At 31.5% G+C, this 15084-nt stretch overlaps 1 protein-coding gene across 2 annotated transcripts; it reads left to right on the plus strand.

Annotated features, from left to right (window-relative positions):
* Positions 1–420: 420 nt before the first annotated feature.
* Positions 421–13121, plus strand: LOC126845785 (endothelin-converting enzyme homolog). 2 transcript variants are annotated; one of them, XM_050584683.1, is made up of 16 exons: positions 421–697; positions 776–1005; positions 8146–8253; positions 8336–8528; positions 8607–8810; positions 8969–9249; positions 9310–9408; positions 9473–9643; positions 9712–9860; positions 9945–10167; positions 11005–11128; positions 11206–11362; positions 11432–11610; positions 11725–11871; positions 11951–12093; positions 12188–13121. In XM_050584683.1, exons 3-16 carry the CDS (start codon positions 8146–8148, stop codon positions 12362–12364), a joined length of 2355 nt encoding a protein of 784 aa, XP_050440640.1. In that variant the 5' UTR covers positions 421–697; positions 776–1005; the 3' UTR covers positions 12365–13121. The 2 variants fall into 2 exon arrangements, with proteins under 2 accessions (XP_050440640.1, XP_050440647.1); XM_050584690.1 differs by having other exon boundaries at positions 480–494.
* The last annotated feature ends 1963 nt before the right edge of the window (positions 13122–15084 follow it).

A 15084-nucleotide genomic window follows, 5' to 3' on the forward strand; every position in this document is an offset into this window, starting at 1 on the left:
TTGAAAAACGCCCGATTAGACAGAACAGGCCAATAGAAAAGCAGAATAATGTATACAACATGTATCATGTGACATGCTGGCACATCATTTATGTTCATTCGAGGACGGTTAAAAACAACGGCGCTGTTACTGTGCAGCTTTTACACCGTGTAATTTACCGATTTACGTGTGTATTCATATATATATTTAAATACACACACACACACATTTAAGCGGCCGACAGACGACATGTCAAATAAGGCGTCTTGAGGGTAAAATAAAAAAGAACGGTGTTTGTCGTACGACACGTGTGGCGTGCTGTACGGCAACGGCCGTCTGCGAGTTACGCCAGCTATGGCGCTACGTCTGCGAATGGCCTCCAAAAATCGCGTGCACGGTCCGCGCGGGCAGGAGTTTACGGATCAATATCGCCCGGCGGACCGCAAGCCCAACACGCGCACCGTTTTCAATGTGTGTACCTCCGCACATTCGGTGCCCGCTCGCCCAAAACGCTGGTAAGATCGGTGTTTAGGCCTATACAATAGTACCTGCATGATAGCAATACCTAACGATATAATAACAAAATAATATTGTCATTACAATTCGTTGACGAGCTACGCGTTATGCGACGTTATACGGACGTCCGTCGGCTAATATCCGGATCGGCTGTGCGGTGTGCGTAGCTGCGCTTAAACGGTTCGCGTACGCCGGAAGTCCAGTAATAAATGATAATCATTAGTGATTAGTTACGCGTAGAGTAGGTTTATTCATTAAAAAATGTGTTTTCATTCCCCAGCCGAGACCGCGCAGCGCCGTGGACGTACGATTTTGGCACTCGATCCGTCTCCGTCATGGACAGCAACGTCGTGAACCGACAACAACATCGTTTGCCGCTGACGGGCCGGCCGCAAAAAATATCGGACGCCGTCTCCGTCAGCCGCCGCTGAAGTGGCCGCCCGCAACACACCTATCGCCGCCGCTTAATCCTGCCGCCGTATCCTGTGCGTCACGCAAATTCTATTCAAGGTAACAACATTGCAAAAAAAAAAAAAACATATTAAATAAAATTGTATACGCTTAACCGGTGCACTATAATACATTTATTCGGTAAAAGGACCACGGTGAAGTGCTGTCGTAGCTCGCAAACATACTATAATATAGTGTAATGATAATATGAGTAGGAGGAAAAAGCCGGATGTAAAGGGCTTTTAAATTGCATTACAAACACAAGAACGGCCGTGCGTCATACCGTCGGGCGACGAGATTAACGCCGAACTACTACATACCTACTTACTATCTTGTATAATATCTTATTTTATATTAATTGAGTTTCCGTGGTTTTCAAGTAAGCGCGCACAAACGCTTCTAAAAACGCCTCGAAACGGTTAACGTTTATCACTGAGAACTGTTCGGTGGCTTTCTTCAGGCGAAAGGTATATTACATATAGGTATATACCCGAGTTTCATACTAAATATCACAAATAACAGCAACTGTTTCGCGCGTTAAGATTAGATTAGGAATGACGACGCGATTCCACATATGACATATATTATGGGTTGGGTAATAAGTAATTTGCAGTAACTAGTCAACAACTGCACTTCACACTTGGCATAATAATTTGTACTTAAAAGATAAAACTATTAATAAACGAAAAATATAGTTTGTCGACAGAAATAAAATAAAATGTGAAATCATTGAAATTAATTCAAACTATTTTATGATTTATTAATTTTATGATGCATTTGTATTAATGTCTGTTTATAACAAAGTATAAACTTGCACGGAATAACGCGAAGAAGAAGAGATTATTTTATGGTTTGGACCACTCGTCATCTCTAGAGAACGGCAAGCCCGGTTAAAAAATTGTATCATGTTAATAATAAAATAATGAGTTTCTTAATATTCGATAAAACATAATTTCGTACTTAATACATTCCTAAAAAGTGCCATTGAAATTAAATACCTACGTAGTGCGAACATGAGTTATAATTATTATATTATTTTAAAAAATCAGAATAAAATTTGTGTTAAAAAAATATAATAATTTATGTTATTTCAATATGACATTGATATTGCTGATATGTCTCTTAAAGGAAAACGGTCAACGAAAAGAGTTAAATTTTATAGAGACAACAAAGATTTTAACTTAAAGTTACTTTCTAAGGTGTCTTCCAAACTGATTAAAAAATGTTTGTAACTAGAAAAACTTGATATTTAATTATCTATAAATTATTTGGCATATTAAAATTTGCTCTTGAATTTCTTGCTCCGTAGCAAATAGCTTTTCCTGTTCCACATAGTTCTGGCCAAAAATCGTATTAACAATAAATAAATTGTGACTGAAAAGTATAAAAAAACAAATGTTATTTGTTTAATAGCTGTTCTTTCTTGGGATTTACACTTTCATCTGTTTATCGAGTACCAAATGTTTTTGCTGAAAGTGTATACAAGTGTATAGTAAAGCTAAAAGTATGTAAGTTATTAAAGTCTATACTATTATTTTACAAAGTATGAACGTGATTCGGTTGCGAACGTGCCACCCCTCCAATCCCGATCAGCAGGTGATGAAGGCTAACGCGAAAATCGATAGACTCCTTTAACGGTGACGTGTACGTAACCAGACAAAGCAAATATTCATAAATTAAATAACGTACACTTTTTATTCGCCTAAAATAGCACCCGATATTGCTTGTTTAAACCTTGAAAACAATAAATGCAAGAGCCAAGAGCCCTTATAGTGTCTACTGAAATTTGTTGCAAAATCAAACACTGAATCTGTATTGTATTTTATTTTTGTTTTCTTCCGGTGAACTTTTTCCCACAAACGTTGTTTACATACCAGTTATATGAGAATTAGTAAAATATGAGAACTGCATGATAATGTCAGATGATTTTGCATAATAGGTGTATAGGCTATAGCCAAACTTTAGTCATTATTATTTGAATTTATTTTATAAAATCCTTAGCAACTGCATTAACTAAAATGACAAAAATATTGCATATATATATCTATGACTCGGACACCATTAGTTTATTAGGTCAGATTTAATTTGGCCGTTGCTTATTGAGTATTTTCAAAGGTAAATCAAATTTGAGGAGAGGAGGAAAATAACACTTCAGATGTGATATTTATAAATAAAAACGTCTAAAACACGTTTATCAAATAAATATTATTGGTCTTTAGAAGAAATTGTATAAATGATCGGGTAGTTCAAAATTATTTGGATATCCGAATCAACCAGACTCGATATAACATCTGGATATCTGAATTCAATATCCGCAACTATCCCCGGACGGCGGATATCCCGAGAATTCTGATCGAGAATTCCGTTTTTCTGTCACAGCCTTAGTAGGAAATTTATAAAACGAATGTGTATGTGTACATTTTAAAAATTTATCGAATACTCACAATTTAATTTGCATTAACATACCTACAACATTTTAGGTAAGTGAGTTGATAGTCGTTGGCTAGTATTGCAATTAATTTTCGTTAAACATTAGTACCAATTATTATTTTTGTTAACTACCAATTTTTTGTCATGTAAAAAAACGTGGTCGCACAGATTCGTTTTAATTAGTAACTAGTAGTAATTTTATGATAACAAAAATATAATAACATATTATCACAAAAAAAATGTATGATATAATACGTTTTAAAGATAGCTACGTAGTGCAGCAGTTTTTAAAAATTTTAATTTATAACAAAATGGTAGATATTAAAAAAAAGATAAATTGACGGTTTTCATTAATAAAATTTTAGAAAACTCTTTCAATTTGCTAAAATTTCCAAAACGGGGGTACTCATTATTTTATAGATACATTTTTAATAAATCTCCCAGTAATGCAAATGTATGACAAACTATAAATGTATGCAAATTATTTATGTAATTTACTAAACAAATTAATACCAATCAGTGATGTTTGAACTGTATTTTATTTTATAATAAAAACTTTAAATTTCGAAATCGTTAAACGTTTAATCATTTACTACAAGAATTTACAGATTGTCTATTGAGGATACATTATTTTTTAGCTAAAACTTTTACTACTTATCATTGTGAGAGTCTAGCTATTGGATTTTTAAGTCATCTCATTTATACGTTAAGTTTTACATGTAGTTTATTTAATAACTGGCAATTTATTGTATTTATATTATTTACACTGCGATTTTTGAAATTTAATAGGTAGAATAATAATAACTACAGTCTACAACACTTAGTATCACATAAATAGACTTAAGACCAAAGGCCTAACGTAAAAAAAAACATTTAGATTATTTATTTAACTTCTGCGGACTTGAAACATTAACTATACATAACATCTTCAGTTTATTTGAATATGTCAGTTAACTATTTTCGATGATTAAATTGTAAATAAAATGTGTTGTTTAAATAATAATAATAATAATCAAAATTAAAAACATATGGTTAATGCATAGGTTAAGCTTTAAAACGGCATGTCACATAACATTGTAAAGCAAAACATAAAATCAGCAATGACGCATTCTAGATGTGGCATAATAAACCCAACAGAGAAACACAATATGTTCTATTAGATAACAATAATACCATTATACTAGCGTTCGTTGTATACGTTCTGAATATATGTTTATATATTGTATAGTTTTGTTATCTATTCTGTTTTCATGAATACTTCTAGTACGCCCACAAATATTTGTATTTCTGCAACATTTAGTATAATTATATTAACAAAAATGACAATGGCTAACAGGTTTTTTTTAAAGGAAAAATACATTAGATTGGTAAAAAAACGTTTAGTACATTTGTTCCTTTGAGTGTGTTGTGCTCTGATTTTCGGTATAATACATGCATAAATTATTCAAATTTAAATATTATAACAATATTAGCTAATGTTCCGACATAATAATATACTTTAAATGCTTAGGTAAATTACGCGAAGACCAAAGCAAAAATGTAAGTTAATGTAAAAATACCCAAAAATATAATGCCAAGGTATGACTTAGTATACTTTAAAAGTTTTCGAAACTTGCATAAAATCGAGTAAACAATGAACACCAAATGTTATTTTTCAAATCATCGTCTCCGTTTTTCTTTTTTAATTGAATTTTATGGTAAGACATCTGAATAATATAAAGCTATTTTACATTACTGTTTTTACGATAATAATTTACCTATTGTGTTATTTAAAATATGCTTTATATTACTTACACTCAGAGATGGGCAAAATGGATTGCAGTCCGTAATCGATTACAGACGGATTACGGATTACTCGTAATCTACGATTAATAAAAAAATTGGATTACATTTATTTCAGTAATCCTAAATGTTTGGATTAAATTTAATCCAGTAATCCCTCGTTAACGGATTACGGATTACATTATTAATCCAGGATTAAAAAAAATTGGATTACTTTATTTCAGTAATTCTGAGATTCGGATTACCGATTACATTATTAATTTAGGATTTTTCTTTTATTCCAATAACCCAACTTTGAGGATTACTGTTTTTTTTATTCCAGTAATCTAAAACATTATACTTAAATAATATTTTTTTAAAATTAAAATGTATTTAAATAACTTTTTACTGTTATGCGGAGCTGGGAGGTATTGTTTTTACAATAATGTGTTTTATTTTAACTGGAAGTAAACCATAACCACTGAGCCGATTTCTGCATACAAAAAGTCTAAAGATTTAAAAATTTTAAATTTAAAATGTTAAGCGATTATGGTATGATATGACATTTTTCAGATTATAGAAATAAACAATAATAACAAAATAATTGATTTTAAAAATTTAACAAATTCATTAAAAGTGTTGTTATAGTACCTACTAGGGCAGAGTATACTAATTAATTATTATTTGTAATCCACTAATCCGTCATATTTGAATAACGGATTACTTGGATTAATTCAAAAATAATCCAGTAGTCCGAGATTACTGGATTACTTGTAATCCATGATGTAATCTGTATTGGATTATTTGAAATCCATAATTCTGACGTATTGGAATAACGGATTAATTTATAAATAATCTAGTAATCCGGGATTACTGGATTACTTGTAATCCATGATGGAATAATTGTAATCTGTATTGCATCATTTGTAATCCATAATTTAGATGTATTGGAATAACGGATTAATTAAAAAATAATCCAGTAATCCGGGATTAATAATTCTGTCCATCTCTGCTTACACTTAAGCAGACATTTCGTCCCTTAACAGAATCTATGTTTTATAAGCAAACAAAAAAATTGCTAACAAACGAGCGACGTTAGGACGAGTTCATTAATTATTGTTACCACATAGTTTATAGGTACTTACTTTGTACAAAAAAATGTTTATTTAACTTCCACGATCACACATAATGGTTTATATACAAAAATTTATTAATACTAATTAAATAAAAATATGATGTTTGTATATATTCTAAATAAATGACTTCAAGCTATTGGTTAATCATTGTGACGAATTCTATAGTTTTCGACTTCAAAAACATTTAAAACAATTTTAAATTTATAATATCAGCGTGAATTTTTTTATTGTAATAATCTAAATTGGAATGATTAATAATATAATAATAATTAAAAAAACATAACGTGATGTGGATTATTTAAGTAGATTTATCTTAATTACTTATCACTCAAATAAACCAACTGGAAAAACACAAGACTAGCGAATTATTATTGTTATATTTTGGAAAGTCTATACAGTTTCTTTGAAAAAATAATACCCACCGTAACTAATTTTTTAGTTTTTACTTGTTAGCTACTATGCTATTCACATATAGTTCCAGTTTAAATTTATAAATGAAGGGCACAGGGGAAGAAGGGTAGTAGTCCATTTATGAAAATGTTTTTTTTCAAATAGTTCTTTCAATAAATTCCATTCATTTTTTTTATTTATGTCAATAGATTGTTTAAATAAATACACTTTTTAGTAGAATAACTCTTAATGTGATTTTTTTTGTTCTTATGTAAGAGGGGGAGGAATTCACGAACTTTGTTTTTGCTATACTCTAAAATTATTATGCATGGACTAATACCCTTCTTCCTCTGTGCCCTTCAAATGTTTTCTTACACGGAAACATGTGCAGGCGCTATACTTAGAAATACTGCACACCATAAGATCCGTTCAACCCTAGCTTTCCGTACAGAAAAATTAGAGATCTACGAAGAAATTCACTGACAAGCCATAGTCGGAAACGCAAAACAGAAAAGCCTTTTTCCTATCATTGTTATAGATAGGAAAAAGAACCGAGGATTCGTCTTTGACCCAACAATTCGGTGGGAAACAAATTCTTTAACCCAGGATGAGGACGTCAATGAGGAAAAACGGGCGATTTACGTTCTGTGTATACCTGACCTGGGACAACAATACCAGATTGACAACTGGGAAGTAAAAGTCTTATGGTTTGGTGCTAGGGGAACAGCATTGACTTTCCTCTTAAACTTCTTCAAAAGCCATAGTATTCCCGAACAAAAATTGGTTGAAATGTGCCTAACGGTACTGAAGGTCAAATTGGGAATAAGTCAGTACCACTTATACTCATAAAATAATATTTTAAGTTTCATTTAAAATCATTTCGTTTATGGGAGTCGTATGAACAATTTATTCAAAATTACATTAGCATGTGACCTATATTTTCTTTTTTTTATAAACCGATTTACCAAGTAGGTACCTCCTGTTATTTTATTATACACGCCGCTTTAAATCTCAACTCGAGTGACGCCCCGAACACCGTATATTAATTTTCAAATAACAATACTTTTGTTTTTCGAAACGGAAAATGTTATTCATAACAAATATTTTGATAAACGAGTACAGAGGTTGACCTATTGCGCTGTATTAAATATCAATATGTTATTACTGAGGTCCTATTCTTGAAATCATACGCGAACGTTATTCGTGAACGAACGATTCGATTGATCTTTTTCGTAGATGAATTAAAAACAGTATTCTTGAATGTTATTCGAATCGCGGTATTTGAAAGTTCGTGCGCGAATACTATTCGAGTGGAAAAATATAATTTTATGTCAGCGCTTTGCAAAATACCACGGAGTATAGTAATGTCTCTCGACATATCCCTGTTTGATGAGACTGTTTACCATCGATAGGTACAAGTAAACATAATATAACGAATTATCTTAGTTACTGTTTTGAAGGATGGTAATATTGATATTTTTAGATGGCTCATTACAAACATAAAGTGTTCGAAGAAGAAACGTCAAGCATGGGATCGGTCCATTTGACAGAAGGAGTTACTACGTCTTCCACTCATATACGTTTTTATACGGTAAATATATACATATATATAATATATAATGTATGTATAACATTACGTACGTATCATTAATTTCCGAATGGTTTCATTACAGGGGAAGCCTAAAAACATTATGTCCAAGTGGAAAAATAGAACTTTATTGGAAAAAATCCTCCTCGTCGTGTGTTTTACTACTACTACACTGTTGATAATTACATTTTTCAAACAAAATGGAACCGATCATTATCCCAATCAAATGAATCCAGTTGAAGTATATGAAGACACTGGGTCTGATAATGCCGGACAAGGTTAAAAATAAAATAATACTTTTACAAACTCATTATCGATTAAGGTTAATAAAGTTTAACTAAACGCTTATTTTACAGAATATTGCCTGAGTGAAACCTGTGTGTTCACGGCATCACTAGTTCTCCGAGGTATGGATAAAAAATCGGACCCCTGCCAAGATTTCTATAAGTACGCTTGTGGTCAATGGATTAAATCTAATCCCGTTCCGGATGGTCGATCCATGTGGGGAATGTTTAATGAACTGGAAATGAACAATCAGTTAGTTGTTAAAAACGCTCTCGGTATGATCAATGTCTTTATTTGACATACAAAATATAATTTATTTGTATTATTTACAAATGCAATAGTTTAAATATATTTTGGCTTAATAATCAAATATTTACCCCCAAAAAAAAAACACATTAAATATTAATTAATGGAAATTGCATATGTTTTACAGAAGCATTACCACCAAACTACGGCAGTAAAGCCGAACTTAAGGCCAAGATGTACTTTACGGCTTGCATGGATCCTAATGATACAATAGAAGCGTTAGGTGCGAAACCGTTGAATGATCTTCTCGACAATATTGGTGGATGGAACATATCAGGATCATGGAATATGTCCACATGGAAACTTCAACGAACACTGGAAACACTCCACAATCAATATAATATGCCTGGATTATTCTATTGGATAGTAGGGGAAGATGACAGGAATTCTAGCAGACATATCATACAGGTCGGTAGTTTGTTTAGTCTGAAGAGAAACATACGTTTTTAAACAATTTTTTGGTTGTAGATCGACGAGGGTGGGTTGACTTTGCCAGCTAGAGATTGTTATCTTAACAAGACGGCTAATCAGAAGTTACTGGACACATACTTGGAGTATATGACAACGGTGAGTTCAGTTACAACAGTTCAAAAACGTAGTAATAAAACATTTATTATTTTTGTGATTATAGATAGGAACATTGTTAGGAGGTGAGCCGAACGCGACAAGGGCCCAAATGAAAGATGTTATAGAATTTGAATCTCGTTTGGCAGAGTTTACTGAGCCCGACGAAAACAAGCGTGACGAAGAAAAGGCTTATCATTTAATGTCCATCAGCGAACTCCAGAACTTGGCACCGTTTGTATGTAGCCTTAAACATGACAATTATGTTACCTAAATTGTGTTTATTATAAATGCTTTTGTTTTTAGATTCAGTGGAATCATTATTTCAACTCGGCATTTCGTTATGTCAACAGGAAAATAACGAATAAAGAAAACGTAGTCGTGTATTCTCCATCGTTTCTGGCAAATGTGTCGAAACTAATCGACGAATACAGCAAAAGCCCTGAAAATAAAACGTAATACCTATTACATTTTTTAAAAAAACCTGATTATAATTATAATATAGAACGTCGCATTAACGTTCAGTAAATTGCTTACAGGGTTATCAACAATTACTTGATTTGGCAAACTGTTAGGACAGTAACACCATACTTATCGAAAGTCTTCCGAGATGCGTACAAAGGTCTACGGAAGGTGCTATTGGGATCAGAAGGAGGAGAAGAACCTTGGCGATATTGCATCAGCGATACAAATAATGTGTTAGGGTTTGCACTGGGAGCACTGTACGTCCGTGACGTCTTTCACGGGCAGTCGAAAAAATTGGTAATATATATATTATTATACTTTTTTAAGTTAATAGGACTTTGCAGGGTGTCTCACAATATTTCTATAATCCTAATTCCTAATTTAAAATTATGTTGTGACTTATGTATGCTACAACGCGTAAAAAAATTCTCGAATGTGAACTGATAGTGGCTGAAATTAGAACATTTTATGTGACCTTTAATAAATTACTATGGTTATTGAGGTCAACAAATCTTCAAGTGCGCTGTGCGGTGATAGAGGCGTACTGGGAAAACCATTTTGGCGGTTGTCATTTCAAAACTAGGGGTGCTAAGCACACACAAGCTCCCCCAAATTGCGCCTATGCCCATCAGGTACATGTGCGAATCATATAGTTACCACTTGACTGATGAAACAATATTGAGCGTCCATACTTGTTTATTTCCGCAGTTTTGTTTCTGTAATCATTTTTTGCTAGTTTGTTTTATCAAGAGTACTTTGGTTATATTACCTAATCACTTCTACCTAACTAATTGAACTAATCCTAGTTCTATAATCGAATGATATTACTTAATGTATTAGGTACCTATTTAGTAACTGGGTTAGTGCATTTACTCTGACATAAGACATTGTTGCTTTTATTGTCGACATTCAATGCTTTTTACAATTTCCATTAGGTTCGAGACTTTCAAAATTAATTCATGCACCCTATGATAAACGAAAACTTTAAAACCCACTTGCATAAAGTTACTGAACATTTGATTGACTCTTTAAAAAATTGCTTTTAATTAATACATCGACACTGATTTTTGTGTATAGACTCAATTTTGCTGATACTGCGTCGAATTTAATAATACAAATTAATGTTATGTACAGGCTGAAGAAATGATTAACGAAATAAGGACTTCGTTCAAAGAAAATTTCAAAAATTTAGATTGGATGGACAAAGAAACGTTGATAGAAGCTGAAAAAAAAGCAGATGCAATAACTGACATGATCGGTAATGCTTATACCTCACTAGTGGATAAAATATTTATGAACTTCAAAATAACTTATTTTCATCGCACATTTATCCAGGTTTTCCCGATTACATAATGGATTCAAATCAGTTGGATGAAAAGTATCAGAACTTGACTGTTCGTCCAGATGAATATTTTATGAATAACATACGTGCCATAAAATTTAACTTGGAACAATATTTGGTTAAGCTCGATCAACCAACTAACCGAACCAGGTACGTGAACCAGGACACGTTATATTTTTTGTTTATTGATTAGGTACTTTATCATGTGATTCCTTTCAGATGGAGCATGACTCCTCCAACCGTAAACGCATACTACACACCGACCAAAAATCAAATAGTTTTTCCTGCCGGAATTCTGCAAGCACCGTTTTTTGAACAACTGCAACAGCCTTCCGTCAACTTTGGAGCAATGGGAGTCGTCATGGGACATGAACTAACTCACGCATTCGACGATCAAGGTACTGTCAAATTGTTGTTATTCATTAGTATTACTAAGTATGTAGGTATAAATGAATTTGTATTTAGATGATACTGTGCTCATTTTTTTAAAAATATATTTTAATGCGTTTCAGGTCGAGAGTTCGATCGCTTTGGGAATCTTCATCAATGGTGGAACAACAAGACCGTGGAAAAATTCAAAACGGCTACAGACTGCATGATCAAACAGTATTCTAATTATAAAATCAACGGGATCAATATAAATGGGAAGCGAACGTTAGGTTCGTATTTTCACTTCAACCTAATATCTACTACCGGGTTTTTAAAAATTAATTCATTTTTCGTTAAATACCGGGATAGGTGAAAATATTGCTGACAATGGTGGGTTGAAGGCCGCTTACCGGGCGTACGCCAAACGTCTTGAGGAGGGTAGAGCTCATTCGTATAGACTACCAGCCGTCCATCTCACTACCCAACAATTGTTTTTCGTCAGCTTCGCACAGGTAATATTAAAAAAAACATAATCAATACATATTGGCTTTTTAAAATAGGACAATCAATTATATTAGTTAATATTCTTGTTTTGGACTTGACCAGGTGTGGTGTTCGTCGAGTACTGACGCATCCTTAAAGTTACAAATCGAAAAGGATTTACATTCACCGTCCCAATACAGAGTAAACGGTCCGCTAAGCAATCTCGAAGAATTTTCCAAAGTATATAACTGCGAGTTAGGAACCCCAATGAATCCAGAAGAAAAGTGTATCATTTGGTAAACTGAAAAAAATCCTATACATCTAGGTATATCTTAAAGCATTTAAGTTGATTTTTTTTAAATAAAATGCCTTTTTGTGTTAAGTTTCCAAACGGTTTTCAAACATAGATTAGATAAACGATTTGTTTTGAAATAATGAAATCATTATTAATTTACCGCTATGTACAGGTTGGCATTATAAACTTGCAGTGATACTCATAAATCTAAACCACAAAAGTCATTTTACTGTAATGAAATTTTAATGTAATAAATAATTACATAAAGTATATTATAACAGCTATTAAGGTAGGTTATTTATTTCAAAATAAATCCATAATTTAAAGTTTAAAACAGTTGGAATTGTTTACAATAACAACAGCTTCACATAATAATATAGCGCCGTGCCAAACGTTTTCATCCATAAAGGACAAATACTATATTTTAAAGTTATATTATTTAAATTAAATGCATATATAATTTTTAAATTGTACAGGCGGTCTGAAAGCGTTGGATTTTTAATGTGTAGTGAAAAAAACGACCGGTGCTGTAATAAAAACATTACATTATGCGTTCATCGTTTTTTATGTATAACTGCCATTATACATTTTCTTCGTTCTAGTCAATGTGATGATTTAATAAATATTGTTTTATATAGTTTTAATTTTCAGTCAGCTGTAATGAAATACTTGTAAGCACATTAATGTTTACTTTTTTATAACCCTATTTATTTTAACTTGATTTTTTGTTACCATTGTTTTTACTTTTAACTATGCAATTTTTTCAAATGAATAAAATATCATAACTACCATAAACGTTAATGTTTATTCTATATTTATATATGTTATAATTTCCTAACAACAATTTAGTTGTACCATTTGATATTTTTTTTTACATAACATATCATAAATTTAGTTAAAAGTGCAAAATTATTATTTAAAATCACCAAAGGGCTAAGCGTATAAATAACATGAGTATTTATAAATAAATGAGTAAGTATGAACGAAACTAAGGAATTAAAGCGTATAAATAAGTCTAAAACTAACAGTAAAGAAGAATCATTAAGTGGTGTACTCACGCAACATTTTTTTTATACTCTATGTATCTCAGGAGTGCCTTTGATGGTATCACGAAACCTTTGGAGAAACCAGTACAGGGATCATACAAACTGAGTTTGGCTAAATCCAGATTTTCACAATTTTGAAAATACCAAAATGATCCGAAATTTTTAAAATAAAACATTTTTAAACTAAACTTGATATTTAACCTATACAATTTATATATGTTTTATAGAATTGATGTAGGTTTGGGATTTTCATAATCATATTGTGTAAGCTAAGGATAATGAATTTCAGGATACAACGTGTTCTGAATTATTCTGATGCTGCATGCTATAAGTTAAAGTGAAAACTTGTAATAATTTTTTTCGATCACGGGTATGCTAAAAAAATAATGCAGGAAACATTATATTATAAATTTTTAATTTATTATGTCAAATTTTACATACTATTTTTTTTTTACCGCATTACATTAGCTGTATTTTTAATATTTTTAAACACAAAACGTTCGTCCTGAGTAAAGTGTTGTTTTTAAAAATATTTTTAGGCGTGGATAAACCGTTTATTAGAATCTCCTAATCCTGATAACTCGAGTGCTATTTTAAGCAACATGTACTTGGCTCAGTTAATAGTAAACATAGGTGATGGAAAACTGCAGGCACCGTTTTCTAGTATGTATTTTAGATCAAGTCAAACGCTAGTTAGTTCATATAGTTGTTATTTTAATGGCTAACCTCTAATGTTTTTATAAAATAAGCAACACTACATTAATTATGTTGGATTTTCATTCGTGACGATATATTGAAAGTCACATTGAAGTAATATTTGTTACCGCCCATAAAGAAACCAATTATGAATGCATAGCTAAGGGGAAAAACAAATGTTGTATAATTCACAAATTTAATTCTGTGATGCAATAAAATGTATACGTCCTCTTAGCGTGTGAGCATATTACATTATATTTTAATTACAACCGTGTAGTTGTCGAATTTTAATGAAACGTAATATGTTTACAGTTTTAGGATATTTTGCTTTTGTTGAATTTTAATAAGCTATTTTTTGGGGGTTTATGATCCTTTTACTTGTTTGGCACATACGTTTCACCCGAATGTAGCGATTTAGATTGAACGATATTTTTTCATAATAATAAATTAGTATTGTTTGCTGTATGTTGTTGATATAGAGTTAATATGTTGTTATTAGAGTAGCTATTGTATACCAGTTCCAATTTTTAGTAAATAGCAATTATGGCGCACTTTGCACACAGTTTTACTCGACGAAAGGTGAAATAAAGTGATAAAAAATTAAGTTTTTTTTTAAATTTTCAACTCGGACTATTGGATTACTTATAATTAAATAACAACTCTATTGATCTTTAAATTTGTGATATTACATACTAGTTAGCTATTTTATTATTATTGGTTGGTTAATAATAAGGAATTACCTAGAAATGTTATAAAACGACCAGAAATACTACAAGAAAGTAACACAGATGCTTGATAACAACTCATAATGGTAACTTCTAGGCTTTCCCAGTTTAATCGCAATAGTCATCAACTTTTTCTTATATAATATATTATAAATTATAATATGATGAAATACCTATATATCAAAGTATATCACCTTAAGTATATTAAGTATAGTTTAATTTTAATTATACTACAATTATAATATGTTCAATAATTAA

The sequence above is a fragment of the Adelges cooleyi genome, unplaced genomic scaffold (genome assembly GCF_023614345.1).
Source record: "Adelges cooleyi isolate 19-005CV unplaced genomic scaffold, UGA_ACOO_1.1 ACOO_flye_CR_arks_rails_tigmint_CR_PRNA_108, whole genome shotgun sequence".
Lineage (NCBI taxonomy): Eukaryota > Metazoa > Arthropoda > Insecta > Hemiptera > Adelgidae > Adelges > Adelges cooleyi.